At 41.3% G+C, this 18221-nt stretch overlaps 1 protein-coding gene across 3 annotated transcripts in view; it reads right to left on the reverse strand.

The window, feature by feature from the left end:
* STAT4 (signal transducer and activator of transcription 4) overlaps positions 1 to 5176 on the reverse strand; it is a 3571511-nt gene extending 3566335 nt beyond the window's left edge. For all 3 annotated transcript variants that reach the window (XM_044075198.1, XM_044075197.1, XM_044075196.1), the window contains exon 1: positions 4865 to 5176. In XM_044075198.1, the coding sequence (XP_043931133.1) occupies positions 4865 to 4866 (2 nt within the window). In that variant the 5' untranslated portion in view covers positions 4867 to 5176. The remainder of the gene's footprint in view (positions 1 to 4864) is intronic.
* Between the last annotated feature and the right edge of the window lie 13045 nt (positions 5177 to 18221).

An 18221-nucleotide genomic window follows, 5' to 3' on the forward strand; every position in this document is an offset into this window, starting at 1 on the left:
TTCTGAAGCCTGTGAAGAGGAAGTGAGATCAGGCTTGACTGAGTGTTTAATATTGCCCCTATGAATTCCAGTTGTTATACGGGCTGAAGGTTGGATTTCTCCCAATGTATGGTGATGCCCAGTAACTCCACTAGAACCAGGGTGTAGCAGAGGGCCCTGACCAGAAGACGCTTGGTGGGGGCGGAGAGGAGCCAATTGTCTAGGTACAGAAACACCTGGAATCCCTGAAGTCTCAGATGAGCTGTTACCACTGCAAGGCATTTCATGAATATTCTAGGGGCCGTCGAGAGACCGAAAGACAAAGCACTGAATTGGTAGTGATTGGCTCTCAACCGGAAGCAAAGGAGGCTCCTGGAGCACTTGTCCAGCTTGATGTGGTAATACGCATCCTGGAGATCTAATGAGCACATCCACACACCCTCCCGCAGAAAGGTAAGGATGGTTTGAATTGTGACCATGCAGAATTTGGTCTGAACTGCCAATTGGTTTAGTTGGCTGAGATCCAGAATGGGCCTACAAGTCCCCTGTTTTCTTTGGCACCAAAAAGAATCTTGAGTAGAACCCTGATCCGCACTGATCTAGGGGGACTTGTTGGATGGCTCGTTTTTGACATAGCTTTCGTATTTCGGAAGCTGCCTCCTCCCTTTGACTGGGTGGAACATCGGGAAGGGATTTCGGAGGTCTTGGATAAAATATTAGGGGAATATGGTAGCTTCTGGTAATGACTCTTTGCACCCACTGATCGTTTGTAATAGAGAGCCAGGCAGCTTGGTATAGAGAAAAATGTGTCCCGACTGCTTCCAGAGGAAAGCAATCGGGCAGCGCCTCAGGAGCGCTGATACGGTCTACCTGAGAAGGAATCTCTGGAGCCCTGGTTCTGGGGACCCCCTCTGCCCCAAAGGGGGCGTCTTCCATTATTGGAACCCCCCTCTGCCTCTGGAGGAGTCCTCACCACGTGCGTCTCGGAAAGGACCTTGAGACTTTTTGTGCCACATCTTCCCGCTCCTCTGATTCCTGGAGAAGGAACGCTGAGGTTTGGAAAAGCGTAGGCCAATGGCAGACAAGGTATTCCCATCTTGCTTGCACCTGGCTAATGTATCCTTGACCTTAGCACCGAACAGACCTGATGGTTCGATAAGGGCATTTAAAATGGAAGACTTGAAGGAGTCCGCGAGGTCACAAATGCACATCCAGGCGTGGCGTCTCATGACTACGTTTGCACCCGCAGCTCTAGCTGCTCCTTTGGTTGCGTGTGACAGCAACCTCATGGATGAATTGGATATTGATTCTAGGGTGGCAAGTTGAGAAGCAACTTTATCTCATGCTCCATCCAATACTTGGCCCGCGAGGGTTCCAGAGAGTTTGGAGAGAAGATCTCTCTGGAGCCTCGTAAAATGTGCCAAAAAGTTCAGAGACCTAACTGCAAAGGTCACTGATGCAAAAACTTGCTTCCCTAACCTGTACACTGCCCAGGACTCCCTGTTGGGTGGGTGAACAGCAGGACTCTCTTCTGCAAGGTCCTTTTTTGTGTCTGCCACCACCACCACAGCATCCACTGGCAAACCTCTAGACCAATGGGGTTGATCCTCTGGAGGGAAGAGTACCTTGTCTGATCTCCTGTGGATGGCCTCAATGGAGTCCGGGTTCTTCCATGCCCGCTGCACGATGAGCTTAACCAACTCATCGGCGGGTAGGGGTCACCCAGGAAGTAGAGGGTCGAGAGCGAAAGGCCTGCTGGAATACGGATTCCTCAGAAAAAGGATTGGAGGGCTTCCAGTTACCCCTCTGTTTCAAGATTTCCATGATGTCTCCAAAGGAGACATCGTCAGGGGGTGACCATGAGGATCCTTCCCCATCATCGTAGTCCGTATCTTCCGTGAGAGGCTCCTCTAGGGAGTCTATGTGTTTCCTCTTATACACCCATTTCCGAGGGGGTTCTTCAATGGGAGTATCCTAAGAAGACTCAAAGGGAAATACCCTGGACAGGGGGTTCCTGGGCTTTTTGCTCTCGGAATCCTGGGGGGGTGGCCCTTTGACAGCTGCGGCTCAGAAGGAACTGGGGGGATAACCAACGTAGGATGATTGCTAGAAGTAAGTACCCTCTCCATCACCTGGAAAGCGGGTCTGCCCGAAGAGAAGTAGGAGCCCAGAACTGAAGAAGACAAAATCGGAACCGGGGTCACACCCCACTCCACACGGTCTGCCCCCGGGGACGGAGCCTCAAGCAAACTCGGAGCTGTAGTCACCCTTGGATCGAAGTCGGGACCAACAACACAGTCTGAACTGATACCGGAACTGGAGGTTCAACCCCCCCAAGCATGAGACTGAGGGAGGGTGGGTTCTGACAGAACCAACACTCAAAAGGGCCTCGGGGCCTCAGACACTATTGTCTGTGCCAAAGAAGGGGGTCCTCTAGAAAACATTGGATATATGAGCCTTGGAACCAAAGGATCCAAGGGAGGAGAGTAAGTAGGGGTCACTGGAGTAATAGACCCAAAGCCTGGGGTGGGATAGGGTCTAGGCAAATCTGAAATTCCCCTGGCGGTCAGCAGCTGGTCAAAAAGGCAGAGCACATCCAATTCTGAGAGGCTCCTGGTGGATCTCACCTATGCCCCTGAGGGGTAATCAGGCTGGTCCAAAAAGGGGCTGCAGGCTTGTCCGGCAAACGGGTTGACAGATGATGAGTATCGGGTCTGTAGTGTATCATAAAACAGCACTGATGATTCCAATTTAGAAACCGGCAACAACTGTATGGTTGTAGCCTTGAACGGGCTCAGAGCCGAAGTCACAACAGGGGTGGATGTCAAAACGGCTCCGAAGTTGTCAGAACCGACATCAGAGCGGAAGTGGGAGACATCAGTGCCCAGACAGAGACAGACAAACTGATCGGAACCGAGGTAGTAGATGGTGCCATAGTCGTCGGTGGCGGGGTAGGCGCCGATGAGGCGACCTCAGTAAACTTCGCTGGGGCCAAGCTTGGAACCGAGGAGGCAGTACGGTGCTCTGAGGAAGACTTTTCAACCTTGTGCTTAGTGGGGAGTGCCCACTGAAGAAGGGTCTGAGCGAGGACGTTTCTTGTCCACAGAAGAAGGGGATGAGCCCTCTGTGGCAGAAATAGCCTCTGAAAAAGGTGAAGCAAGCAGGCCCTTCAAAATCAATTTATTCTGATGTTCATTCAGCGTCTGCTGACTGAAGCTAGCATAAATACCACACGGGGGTTTCGCCGACAAATGCGGAACCCCCAAACAGTACACATACTCTTCATGAAGGTCGCTATTCGGAAGTTTACCACTGCAAGAAGAGCAGAGTTTAAACCCCGTAGTTCCCTTCTCAGACATAACAAAACACACTCTCACACAAAAGGGAAAGAGGGAGGAAAGTGGAGGAAATGAAGAAGTAAAGAGAGAGGAAATACCAACAATGGTAATAAGATACCACAAGGTTAGAAAGTTCAAAAATACCAACAATGGTACAAAAGAAGAGATGAGAATATAGAGATATCAAAGAACAAACTATAAACAAGAAAAAACTTTTACAAAAACTTGTAAATGTATAAGATAAATCACTTAACTGGAGAGCTTGGTGAAACATTGCTATATGGCTGTGCAGCAAACGAGATCTGAGGTAACTGAGCAAAGGGCATTGTGGGTAGCAGCTTAGCGTGAGAGTTTTTGGTGCACGCAAGCTTGGTATAAGGCCGACTCGGTTCCGAGGGCGCGGAACCATACCCATCAGTGATGAATAGGAAGAAGATTAACAACTTCAGATTTTTTTTTTTACTTTGAACCTTTATATTTGCAAATCTTGGATAACTTCCCCCAGCATTCAGAAGTTACAGTTACAAAGCTTATCCATGGTTGAAGCTGCAATCTTTATTTTTGTGCACATATCTATAACCATATCTCTTATCTGTTTTGGCTTTGTCTCAAAATGTTGCACCATCTCACCAAATTACTTTTGTGGGATAAAAGGTTGTGGACTACTGAAAGGATAACTGCAATTATCTGTCAACTGATTAAGGTTATCTTACTTCTTCAAATTTCCAAGATAATACAACTGATACTTCAAAAAGTGCTCTTGACTGTTTCTGGAGATTGGAGGCAAGAGTTTGAGTGCTAGACGATAATGGAGAAATTTGTACCGAGCGTGCCTCGCTCACACTAATATTCAGACTCGAGTTACACTCAGTCCAGTGTTCTCCATTATCAGTCACTATAATTTACCATGGATATCAATTACAAATATTCTTAACGTTCAATGTGTGACATATCCTTTTAATGTGGAACTACGAGGAACGTGGACTTTTTAGGACTATAAACGTGCAACGTTCTTCAAAATGAGGTAAACTTGAGAGATACGCTTGGCACCGGCAATGATCCCTAATCATTACAGCAAAAAAACATACAATAACAATGACAACACAAGCTTGTTAATTTAACACTTTCCTTTAGTTTAATAACCTTGCGCAAAGTTAAAACAAATGCTGAAAGCAACAAATACTTCATGGAATAACTCAGTCACCTGATTTAATGACAGAAGCTACGTACTTCTATGTACTGTCGCACTAATAAGACAAGTTCCACTTGTCTTTTTTTCTGCTGAAAGTGACAGTTCGACATAGAGCACTACATCAACACACCTGCAAATAAATCTCGCTTCACTGGGCAGTCAACGTTTCCCCAACAACAGCCTTCATATCCTATTAGTTAAAAAAGTGCGACACGTTGATAACAGCAAACATTGCTGTCTCACTAACTTGACCCAGTGGCTGAATGGGGTACGTTTAATGGGACAAAAGCACATCTGCTCATCATTTATAAAATATATATATATATATATACATATACACTTAATTGAAACTTACATAATTCCCGTATCCTTGTAAACCTTTGACACGTCCAGTGTTTTCCAACTTATAAGCTCAGCAACTTGTTAAGAAATCCAACAGACTTAGTCTACCATCACAATTAAGGTTATCAGGCGTCGACATATTACATATACATGGTGCCTCTGACGGATCTCGCAATATTACTTATGATTTACACCACAATTGAAAAAGTAGCCAACCTACGACCGCGACGTCAACGAAACTCCTCTCACACTGTTTCTGAAACATAAAAACAATCTCTCGTGGTCATAGCACCAGCACACTCCTGTGTACCACTACATCACGTGAGACAAGTTAGCTGAAAATACAATGCAAGACACGAGTAGCATGTAGTGATGCATTTTACAGTAGGACGCTGATAAGTCGCTTATTATTATGAATGTATACTTCTAAAATGTATTAACTTTTTTTTTTTTGAGGAAATATGGTGGGATGTAGTCGGCCAATACTGATAACACAAATTAGAAAAAGAATGACCATTATTATAGTTGCAGACTTTTTTGACCTCGAAAAAATATTAACTCATGTTCGCTACGTTTGTTAACTCTTTGAATTTATACGTTTAGTATTTAAAAAGAGCCTCGCATTTTGGAGCACTTTTTCTAATTATTTTTCCCTTTTAGCCCCAGTTCCGAAAATAAAACCTTGACAGCATACATCCCACGTTCTTTGCTCAAGAATCAACACAAAGCCAAAAATATTAGGGGGGCAAATGTCCAAAATCGGGGACAATTTTAATTATTACTCAGATGGTGGTTGGTGCGCTACCATTGTCGCCTCACAGTAGGACGCTGTCCGGTTCGATTCTCAGCTAGAGCGTCTACTGCGTGGAGACATGCGTGAATGGGCGTACCTTCCTTGAAGGTTGTGCGTCAGGGCTGGTAACTCGGCACGTAAAAAATCAACTACCAATTATTAGCGGACCGGAGCTCCGCTGTAGCGACCCCTAACCAGGAAAAACCGAAAGACAAAACAACAACTCAGATTAACTTAAACAAGTTAGAACACCTTTTGCGTTTGCATGCATTTTCTTTACAATAAGAAGTCTGAAACTCTACCCGATCTTAATGGCTGTAATCATTCTCAGCGATATGCCAGAAAATCAGAAATGTATACGTGTAACCCTGTATGAATTACAGAATACGGGAATTCTGGAAACATTGCAGGTGCTGAAAAGAGCAATCTACCGTAGACAGCGGCCTTAGGTGAACTGGTGCCCTAGGCAAAAGGGCTCCACGTCGCCCTCCACCACACTACCCAGTGCCCTCATCCTAGTCTTCCTAAACCAAATAAATACTGTAAAACCACCCCTGCTAGACTGGTGCCCTAGTTGGCCTATGCCTTAGGCCGGCTCAATATCAAAGACTGAAACAATACTCTTGTCTCTCAGCCTCTTAGCACAAGAAGTCTGGACACTTCTGGAAGTGTAACGACCTGCCTGCTGCATTGTACAATGATAATACTGATGTTCATTTAGATCCAAACTGTTTTCCCTTCTCAAAGAAGTTTATCTATGGTATTGTTATTGCAACAATGGCTAAGCTATAGTTATACCCCAAATATGCTTTATGTTCAACCTGTTGTATGCATAACATTTGATTTGCAAGCGCCACATTTCATATTTTCAGTGTTTTCATTCCTCCCATGTTCGGAAGACATGCATCTGGAGCATTTCTCCCCTGGCCTCTGCTGAAAATACACTCCGTCCTAGTTGGACTTTCCCAGTCAACAAATGTTAAATAAATAAATAATAAGTAACATGTAGACACTATTTTTTTTTGGGGATAATGGTTAAGGTGTTAACCTTACAGACATAAGGTACAAAATTTGTTTTTCACTTTTGTTGGGAAATTAAATAGGCTTAAAATGGCCTACAAGGGGAGTTAGCCTAGTATTAACCTGTAAATCACTAGATGTGGTTTGACCATCAGGCTACCACGAGTTCTATATTCCAAGTATTCTATAGGAGCAAGGATATGTCACAGGACATGCTAATTACTCTAGCATTAATATATATATATATATATATATATATATATATATATATATATATATATATCATCATCATCTTCTTTCGGCTGTTCCCATTAGGGGTTGCCACAGCAGATCACCTGTTTCCATTTCTTCCTGTCCTCTGCATCTTGCTCTGTCACACCAACCACCTGCATGTCCTCTCTCACCACATCCATAAACCTTATCTTAGGCCTTCCTCTTTTCCTGTTACCTGGTAGCTTCATCCTTAGCATCTTTTTCCCAATATACTCAGCATCCCTCCTCAGCACATGTCCAAACCAACGTAATCATGCCTCTCTGGCTTTGTCTCCAAACCTTCCAACCTTGTCTGACCCTCTAATATACTTATTCCTAATCCTGTCCACCCCCGTCACACCCAGTGCAAATCTTAACATTTTTAATTTTGCCACATCCAGCTCAAACTCCTGCCTTTTTGTCAATGCCACTGTCTCCAACCCATATAACATAGCTGGACTCACTACCCTCTTGTAGACCTTCCCTTTCACTTTTACAGGTACTCGTCTGTCACAAATCACTCCTGACACTCTTCTCCACCCACTCCATCCTGCCTGTACTCTCTTCTTCACCTCTCTTCCACACTCACCGTTACTCTGAACTATTGACCCCAAGTATTTAAACTCATCCACCTTCGCCACCTCTACTCCTTGCATCCTCACCATTCCTCTATTCTCCCTCTCATTCACACACATATAGTCTGTCTTAGTCCTGCTGACCTTCATTCCTCTTCTCTCTAGAGCATATCTCCATCTCTCCAGGGTCTCCTCCACCTGTTCTCTACTCTCACTACAGATCACAGTGTCATCTGCAAACATCATAGTCCATGGGGTCTCCTGTCTGATCTCGTCTGTCAACCTGTCCATCACCATTGCAAATAAGAAAGGGCTCAGAGCTGATCCTTGATGTAACCCCACCTCCACCTTAAACGCATCCGTCACTCCCACCGCAGACATCACTGCTGTCACACTACCCTCATACATATCCTGTACCACTCTTACATACTTTTCTGACACTCCTGACTTCCTCATACAATACCACAACTCCTCTCTAGGCACCCTGTCATATGCTTTCTCCAAGTCTACAAAAACACAATGCAACTCCTTCCAACATTCTCTGTACTTCTCCATCAACACTAATATATGTGTGTGTGTGTGTGTGTGTGTGTGTGTGTGTGTGTGTGTGTGTGTCTTTTGATATTGGTCTTCTATGGTCAACTCTTACAATAAAATAGCAGTTATGTTTGCAACACATTTCAAATTTGCAACTCTCATGCAGTAGCTCTTTGGAACGCATCTGATGCAAATTAAATACCAAAGGGAAGTCTAAGGAATCTGTATCTAAATAATGGCATATCAAATGTACAAAATTTGGTGTTTTGTTCATCTAGCTTTATTTACCAAGATGATGGTTTTATTAACACCAAAAAGAATATAGGATTGATATTGTTGAGACTTCTTAGATTGTAAGCAGAGGGTGATTTTATCTTTTACTCACTTTATTCAGATCTTGTGGTTCAACACAAATGACACAAATGTAAATCTTTACTTCCTTCACAACAATGATTATACTATTTACATTTTTGGTGGTTTTAACTGTTTTTTAATGATTCCTCAACCTTGTTTCCTTCAATTCCTGATAAACTTGATCTGCAACTACAGGTACTTTTCTATGAGTATGAATCTCTGGCATTTCTTAAGATTTTTTTTTTGTGATATTTTCCTAGCAAGTTTCCTAAGTCTGTGAGTAAATCATCATAGTTACGTAATATAACATTTAATTGGTCTGCACAGTATCTGAATGTATCAGTGACAATGTTACTGATTTTGAACATGAGGAGTATAAGGAGATGAGGTGCATGGCAAAGAGAGAGGTGGTGAAGGCTAAGGATAAGGCGTATGAAGAGTTGTATGAAAGGTTGGACACTAAGGAGGGAGAAAAGGACCTGAAGTGATTGGCTAGACAGAGGGACTGAGCTAGTAAAGATATGTAGCAGGTAAGGGTGATAAAGGATAATGGGTTAAACATACTCACAAGCCAGGAGAGTGGGTTGAGCAGATGGAAAGAGTACTTTGAGGGGCTGATGAATGAAGAGAATGAGAGGGAGAGAAGGTTGGATGATGTACAGATAGTGAATCATGAAGTGCAGTGGACTAGCAAGGAGGAAGTAAGGATAGTTATGAAGAGGATGAAGAATGGAAAGGCTATTGGTCCAGATGACATACCTGGGGAAGCATGGAGGTGTTTAGCTAAAATTGCAGTGGAGTTTTTAACTAGATTGTTTAATGAAATCTTGGAAAGTGAGAGGATGCCTGAGGAATGGAGAAAAAGTGTTTTGGTACCGATTCTTAAGAATAAGGGTGATGTGCAGAGCTGTAGTAACTACAGAGGGATTAAATTGATCAGTCACACCATGAAGTCATGGGAAAGAGTAGTGGAAGCTAGGTTAAGAAGGGAGGTGATGATTAGTGATCAGCAGTATGATTTCATGCCAGGAAAGAGCACTACAGATGCGATGTTTGCCCTGAGAGCATTGATGGAGAAGTACAGAGAAGGTCAGAATGAGTTGCATGGTGTCTTTGTGGATTTAGAGAAAGCATATGACAGAGTGCCTAGAGAGGAGTTGTGGTATTGTATGAGGAAGTCGGGAGTGTCAGAGAAGTATGTAAGAGTGGTACAGGATATATACAAGTGTAGTGTGACAGCGGTGAGGTCTGCAGTGGGAGTGATGGATGCATTTAAGGTGGAGATGGGATTACATCAAGGATCAGCTCTGAGCCCTTTCTTATTTGCAATGGTGATGGACAGGTTGACAGACGAGATCAGACAGGAGTCCCCGTGGACTATGATGTTTGCAGATGACATTGTGATCTGTAGTGAGAGTAGGGAACAGGTGGAGGAGACCCTGGAGAGGTGGAGATATGCTCTATAGAGAAGAGGAATGAAGGTCAGCAGGACTAAGACAGAATATATGTGTGTGAATGAGAGGGAGGATAGAGGAATGGTGATGATGCAGGGAGTAGAGGTGGTGAAGGTGGATGAGTTTAAATACTTGGGATCAACATTTCAGAGTAATGATGAATGTGGAAGAGAGGTAAAGAAGAGAGTACAGGCAGGATGGAGTGGGTGGAGAAGACTGTCAGGAGTGATTTGTGACAGACGAGTACCAGTAAGAGTGAAAGGGAAGGTCTACAAGAGGGTAGTGAGACCAGCTATGTTATATGGGTTGGACACAGTGGCATTGACAAAAAGGCAGGAGTCAGAGCTGGATGTGGCAGAGTTAAAGATGTTAAGATTTGCACTGGGTGTGACGAGGGTGAACAGGATTAGGAATAAGTATATTAGAGGGTCAGACCAGGTTGGAAGGTTTGGAGACAAAGCCAGAGAGGCAAGATTACGTTGGTTTGGACATGTGCTGAGGAGGGATGCAGAGTATATTGGGAAAAAGATGCTAAGGATGAGGCTGCCAGGTAACAGGAAAAGAGGAAGGCCTAAGATAAGGTTTATGGATGTGGTGAGAGAGGACATGCAGGTGGTTGGTGTGACAGAGCAAGATGCAGAGGACAGGAAGAAATGGAAACAGATGATTGGCTGTGATGACTGTGATGTCTCCTAATGGCAGCAGCCGAAAGAAGAAGATTCTTTGTTTTACACTATGGTCTATTATTACCATTCCCAATTTTTTACAAGTTATACACCCAAAAATAATAGGAGAATTCAGTTCTTTAAGTATTGCTATTTGAAAAACAAATATCATATTCTAATTTTTGTACTCATATACCAAAATGTTCTGGCCTAATTTTTCCACACAGTGGCTAGACTAGGTCAGTAATGCACACAGGCAGCTCTCTCTCTCTTCAGACCCATTTAACCTATTATTTAAATATTTTCTGACACCTCTGCACCTGTGTTTGAATTCTACATTATGTCCATTAATTGTTAGTAATTCTTTCCAATAACGCTATGTCACTTATCTGATACTTTTTCAGATTTTAACCTATGGTGTGTTTTTCACTTCCACACTACCAATTAGAGATGCCTTCTGACATTGTTCATGCTCATATTTCTGTTCAACATTGTGCAAATTCTTTTGACCATATTTGTTTTTGCTTTTACACATTTTTGAAAATGTTCTTTTCTAGAACAGATTTTGCAAGAGCGTTTAAATGCAGCACAGTGTCTGCTTTCATTAGTATAAGCACATACGCTGAAAGCTTTAGTTAAATAATGGAACCAGTCTGGCTTTCAGTATGAATGTCTGAATTCTCATTCTCATATGATTCTCTGTGTCAGATCTATTACCTTTTACAACACATTCTATCCTTGCTTCTCATTTTGTCTTATTTGACTCGCACTTTATTTTACACACACATTATTTTCCGCTGTCAGTGTTTTTACCTCTGCAGTAGTAATCTCACTCGATGTGCACACATCCACAACTTTTGATAAGGTCGGGTATATTTCTGTTAATAGCCAACCACCTTGTTTTATCTTTTCTTATACCAAAGAGGACTGTTTATCCTTGTAGAGAATCATGCAATTTATGAAATGCATACTTTTGGACTCTTTTCTTTAGCTCAGTAACATAGACATCTATAGTTACTGTAGAACCATCTGCTTTTATGAAGAACAAATGTCAGATAAATGTCAAATTATTTCTAGGCTGGCAATAATTTATATATTTATTTTTATTTTGACTATTTTGTCATTTCCTGATAAAAATGTACAAAAGTTAAATACCTTGGCTTTTTTATAACAGCCTCCTGGAATGTGGCACACTGCACCTCTTCAGACTTTTCAACTAATCTTATTTCAGCGAAGAATACAAAATTCCTTCTAGTGAAATAATTAAAGAAAAGTGTCTGTGAGCCATGTCTCCACTGAGAATGATACATTTGTACTTTCAAACATAACCACACTTGAAAGCAAATATATATCTGTACTTCTGTTGGTATATTGCATCAGGTCTAGGAAATAGTTAACCACTTTGACACCATGTCCAGCTTAATTAATAACAGAGATGCAGTAGATATGATCTATCCTTCATGAGGTCTATATTCCAACTAATTTCTCTAGAAACAAGGATATATCACATGGCTTGCTATTTACTGTAACTATCTCATTAGCAGTAAATATATGCACCTATAGATGCATAACATAGACATAGTCTACCTGGATTTCACCAAGACCTTTGTCACAATATTGCAGCATTGGCTGTTAGGAATGCAAAATGAGTGGGAAAAGAACAGAGGAAATTGAGATAAATTGCTATGTGCTTGAAATGAAGGACTCAAATGGTTGTGATGGGATAGATGATATCAAGGATAAGGAACTCAGTGTTATAGCTAATTGGCCTGTGTGCTCTTATGGTCTGCTTTAAACTTGTTGCTTTTGTGAACACTGCTGTTCTTTTGTGCTGGCCTGCAAAATGACCAATCTGTCTTAAAAACTGCTAGACTTGAAAAACAGTCCAACAACATTTGGGAAGTGCTGCGTGTAATGCATTGGATTTGTGGAATATACAACACAGCAACATAGTGCATATGACAGTATCAAGTTCTCATCTTGGTAGTCGTCCTATTCTTCCCAACCCCCATTCCCTGGACTAGCACACTGTAGTGCTCACCTGTATCTGGTTGCACGTGTTTGTATGTGGTAACAATTTGAAGCCCTGCTATACTCCATCCTTGTGTTGGCCAATTGTTTACTGCCCTGCTATATTGTAGCCCTGCTAATATAGTACTACATAAACTTTGCTGAATTACTTCTACTTTTGTGTACTGTATTTATTACTGTGGAATCTAAGCCTGCTGTTAATGCCTTGAGTACTGTACTATGCTGTGTCACCTGTACCTTTTGTACCTAACGTCTTTTGTAACATTTTGGTTATTATATTATTAATCTTGTACAATATTGAGATATTTTGCCTACTGTATTAAACACCATGTGAAATCTTGGAGATAGTTTTGTCCATGGCATCTGGTTTACTGCGCTATGGCATTCATTCCTGTAACTCATCCATATACTGATATACTGGCAATGCTATAAGCACATCATTCTAATAATTCTACCTTCAGCAAAGGCACTCTTAAACAATTACTTCACTTAGTTTCTTGTCCTGTAGTGTCCATTTTTGCTGTTCAGCAGATCCTTATATTACTGTATTGCATTATGCTGTACTGTATTTGCTGTACTGTGATGTACTGCAGTGAGCTATAATAAGTGGTTATCTTTTACCTACTCAAGGTTCTGATGCTTATGACTCATTTGCACACTGCTAAATACTCAACTATGCATTCAAGTGTGAAAAACTTGAATATGTGGACTCTGTTAATATACTTTGTCCAAGTTTGTACAACTTCGAAGGCAGCATGTTTATAGTCCAGGGATATGGGGGCAGAGCCTCCACATCAGCAAACCCTCTCTTGTAAAAAGCACTTTTTTAAACTCACTGCCAATTGTGAGTATTCCTTAACATGAGTGATCAGTAGTGAACTAATCGTACTCAAGTACTTCATGTCTGAGCTAATAAAATCACTCCATGTTGAGTAGCACAGTATTGCATCATACTGTACTTTCACAGAACAATATTGTACAGAGTTGCACTGTTTTTTGTTAATAACTAGTTTCACTGTCCCCTTATACATCATACAACTACTGTAGTATCCTATGCTGTGCTGCAGTATCTTTCTACTCTTTTGGCATTCTTTACACTGTTTCAGTCTCTTTATATCTCATACAGCTCCCCACTCTTTTAAGAAAGACCAAGGGTCATCATGGTCCATATCATTGTATAACATAACACTTTGTTGAGTTTTAAATTTTGTTTTGTTTGTTACAGTCAGTGGGTGGGCAACTATTTTTTTCCCTAAGAAAGTTTTCGCTTAAACGATCATTTGCTTCACTGAGCTGTCACTTAATTGGGTTTGACAAATAGCGATTCGCTCAATTAAGCTTTCGATTAAATGATATAGGCCTTCTTCCACCACCCCAACAACAACAAGAAGAGTCACCAAAGCATACCTCTCGACCTCTTAGTGCAAGAAATCTGGACAAAGCCTGACTAAATGGTGGGACAAAGACCCAAAAATAGGAACAAATTGTAAATATTGCTCTTATAAACGTAGAAAGTTGCTGAAGTAACAGGGTTTGTGTTAACATACATTTTTATGAGGGATTTGAAGTCTGAAACTCAAATGTATGTCATTATTTGGTTACTTCACTCCTCAGATCATCCCAGTGATTTGCCAGGAAATGACAAATTTTATGAGGATCAGACCAAAAATATGAGGCAAAAATCTGGACATTCTGAGAAAATCTGGACAGTTGAGAGGTATGCACCAAAGTGGTTTGGCCAAGCCCTTTAGGCTAGATCAGTCCGCTTATCATGGTAATATATTTGCTATAGATAACTTCCAGTTCAGCACATCAGTGCAGGACTTGCAAGGCAGGATAGCAACAGACAGCTGTCTCTCAGGGTGCAGAATCCACCACATCACCAAAGCAGTCACGGCTGTTCAGCTCAGTATGAATATGACATGGTTGTTGTTTATGAGGGTGTGAATGACTTATAATGTCTCCCCTTCAAATACATGAAGAGTATCATAATGGAGCTTTCTGACTGTGTCTCTAAAACTGGAAGAAAACTACTGTTGAGCAGTACCTTACCTTCATTGAGTATGATGCCAGAATATGAGTAAAACACGATTGACTTTAATACTGGCTTAGTCACTGGTGCTGTTCTGAAAGGTTCCATTGTGAGTCAACCTGGGAGGAGTTGAAAACAATCCCACCTGTTTCACAAAGGATAATCTGCACCTATCTTCTCGGAATTTTTGCATGCTAGCTATGATATTCAAAGCTGGCGAATGTCAATGTTGCACTGCTCAATCTTAGGAAGTAAAAATAAGAAAATGCCCTCCCTCAGAGCCTTGTTAACTGGAAAATGTGAATACTTATACTCTGTTTCCAAAGCAGTGACAACACTCCATTTTTACTGGGCTTTGTTTAGGCCTTCAAGTGTAGATAGCAGTAACACTGGTGTTAGTGTATCTGGTTTTGTCCAAAATACCATCACCTCTGGACTAAATGAACAGGACAATGAGCTCAATCCCCTTCATATCCCAGTGTCAGTAAAGAAGACCTCATATTATATCCGGGACAACTACATAATCCCTATCTCTGACACCCACAAAACATGAAATGTTGATTAATAAACTAGTCCCCCCCCCCCCCCCATTAACCCAAACAGCATCTTTCTGGAGGATTTTAACAGCCCCTTCCATAAATTGCACACTTATACATCAACAAATAAATATGTTTGCTTCCTTAGCTTTATCATTGCAACCTCCATCAGTCAATTAGTGCCCTTCCCCACTAGAAGCACCAAAATACTGTATTCCTGTCCTTAACAACACAGCCCCTAGCTGCTTCTTGCCACCATCATAACCTCTCTGGCCAAGTCATATAACCAAGCTGTTTTCTTCACCTTATTGGTCCCAGTACAGCCCAATAAACAACCAAACCATGTTTAGAGACTTTAAGGACAATAGCCTTGAGTTCAGTAATGGCTTGAGATGGTCTAACAGTCCCTTTCCCTCAGTGACCATATGATAAATACTGCTGTGGGAGCCAATAATATGGTTGAATGTCTTTATGGTCAACAGTTGTTTTGGCAACACAAACTATTCCCTTTCCCTGGTATTGTGTTTTCTCGAACCTGGAATATATAATTAGTGGGGATATGTTTTGTAGCTGCATGTTCCAAGGTTATCTCCTGGAAGATAGGTCACTGCATTGTCAACATTTTTATTTATTTATTTTTTTATTTTTCAGTTTTATGGACTTCAGCATTTGGGTGTTTTATTTTATTTAGTGCACTTACCACTGTATGTACCTAAACATTATACTACCATCTCAGTTCTTGTGTAGAGGCTCATCTTCTCTCTAGACATATAATGCCAGGTTTAGAAACAACCCCCACTGGTAGAAGTCAGCTTTAAACAGATTCTGTAATAAAAGTGAAAAAGCACTAAAGAATAAAAACAAAAACTCAGAATGTTATTATTAACTTCAAAATGGGTTAACAAAGAACTCAGGAGCAAGATCAAATCCTGCCTAAAGCTAATAATTGCTGCATCAGCAAAGGATAATCACAAGGCATTCTTTAATTATACAAAGAATCTCAGAATAATACCCAGTATTGTATTGAACCTATCTCTACTGGAATCACCCACTCAGACACCAAAGATATAGTTAATATCCTTGCAGATAAATTCAGCTTCAACTTCTTCCCCCTGCCAACTCAAAATTTCCCAATATAAAGTATCCAATCCATATCTACCTCCACAATCACCTCTAAACAGAAAGTATTCTCTAGGACCAAAAGCATCAGCTCTATAGGACCAGACAGCATACCAAGCTGTTCCTGACCAGTAAGAAATATCTCCATCAGACCTCCTCTTCCTTAAGCTATTTAACAATGGCTTCTTCTCTAGGTGCATTCAAGAAGCTTGGAGAAGAGCTGCAGTAGTGCCTCTCCGAAAGAGAGGCATCAGCCATGGCCTGTGACAACTATAGACTTATCAGCCTCACCAGCATCATTTGCAAAGTGATGGGATGCATCATTATGGACCTCACAATCAGGGGCATAGGGAGCCAACAATTCCTAGAGCCTAAATAATTTGACTTTGTAAAAGGTAAACCATACCTATTAAATGTAGTTGACTTTTTTGAAAGAATGGCAGAAGCACTGGATGACAATAGCTATATGCATACAACTTATCTTAATTTATGTTAAGCTTTTGACATTATACCCTATTCTGGTATCACTGATACACTAGTCAAACTCACTGTAAATCCCCATGTAACCAGTGAGATTGCCAGCTAGCTCAATGACAGATACCATTATATTAGAGTTAAATGCATAGTATCCTCGAAGGACTATGTCACACTTAAATATACTCATATATACAAAATTGAAACGATCAAGGAAAATACCATGATTTTTAATTGATCAAAAATAATAAAAAATAATAAATAACATTGTTTTGTTTTGTTTTTTTTGCAGGGGGCAAGCCCCCTGTGCCCCCCCACCTGCTAATTTATTATACCAACTCCAAAATCGCTCTACAAATTCCCCGATCTCCACTGTTCATGATCTTGCATGGAAACAAAGCCAGCAATGTCTGATCAGCTGATTTCCAATCAGCTGTGCCAGATTTTTTTCTGTGTAATGATTGCAAGATTCGACCAACTGATTGGCACTCTCTCCAAGACACTTGTCCTTAGTGGTGGACCACAAACTCTGTTTTGGGGCCATTTCTTTTTAATATCTACCTCTCTGGTGTCAAATTTCACATTAACTTCCCTTGGCTGGCAAGTTCATAGATAACTGAAAGTTTGGAGTTATCTTCAACTCCTCTAAAGTCAACCAGGTTCTCCAAGAGAGCCTAACTTGAAAACAAAGTTGAAATTGGTATCATGGCCTAAGGCTAAATGCCCCCCCCACCCCCCAAATGTAACATTGCACTAAGATTTGGAAATAGGCAATTCTCACACACCTAACACAAAAATGATGCCCCTCTAATAGATGTTTTTATTAAAGATCTAGACACTTGTGTGGATAATGAATTCTTCTCTGCCCACCACACATCCACTGTCATTAGGAAAGCTTTCTGCCTCACCCAGTTGATTACTAAGGACAGCTCCTCTTGGTCTAAAAAGGTCATTTCCAACTATTCACCCCTCCTTAGGCTCATACCACAATACAGTGTGCCCCTTGTTATGTACTTGCTGAAACATCTAACCCAACTTGAAAAAAAATAGCAGTTCCTCACCTTGAGCATCTAATGTTGCCTATAGCATCTTAAATACCTAACACTCTTCTCTGTCTCCTACAGAAGATACCACTGTCATACAAAACTGTAAATTACCCAGTCCTACTTGATCTAATAGATATCTGTAAGGCTGGCAGCAACAGAAATATCAGATCAATGATAGTAAATCTGTATTGCAACAACATTAGGACTTGTTAGAATGCTAGATATATCCCCCAAATAATGTCATACATCTGGAACAAACTCTCAATCTAGTTAAAGCAAAGCACTTCTCTCACTATTTTCAAATATAACTTAGACAAATGGATGGGAAAATATGAATTTAACCCAAGCATTCTCGACCTCCCTTATGGCTGGGGTGTACAGGTGGGACTGCAGGGGTTGGTCTTTAAAAGACTTAAATATTTTATTGCCTAGTAGTAATCTGTGAACCTAATCTATGGAATGCAGTAAGGATCAATCCTGGT

Source organism: Protopterus annectens, chromosome 6.part0 (assembly GCF_019279795.1).
Source record: "Protopterus annectens isolate FY-2018-M chromosome 6.part0, PAN1.0, whole genome shotgun sequence".
In the NCBI taxonomy this organism is placed as follows: domain Eukaryota; kingdom Metazoa; phylum Chordata; order Ceratodontiformes; family Protopteridae; genus Protopterus; species Protopterus annectens.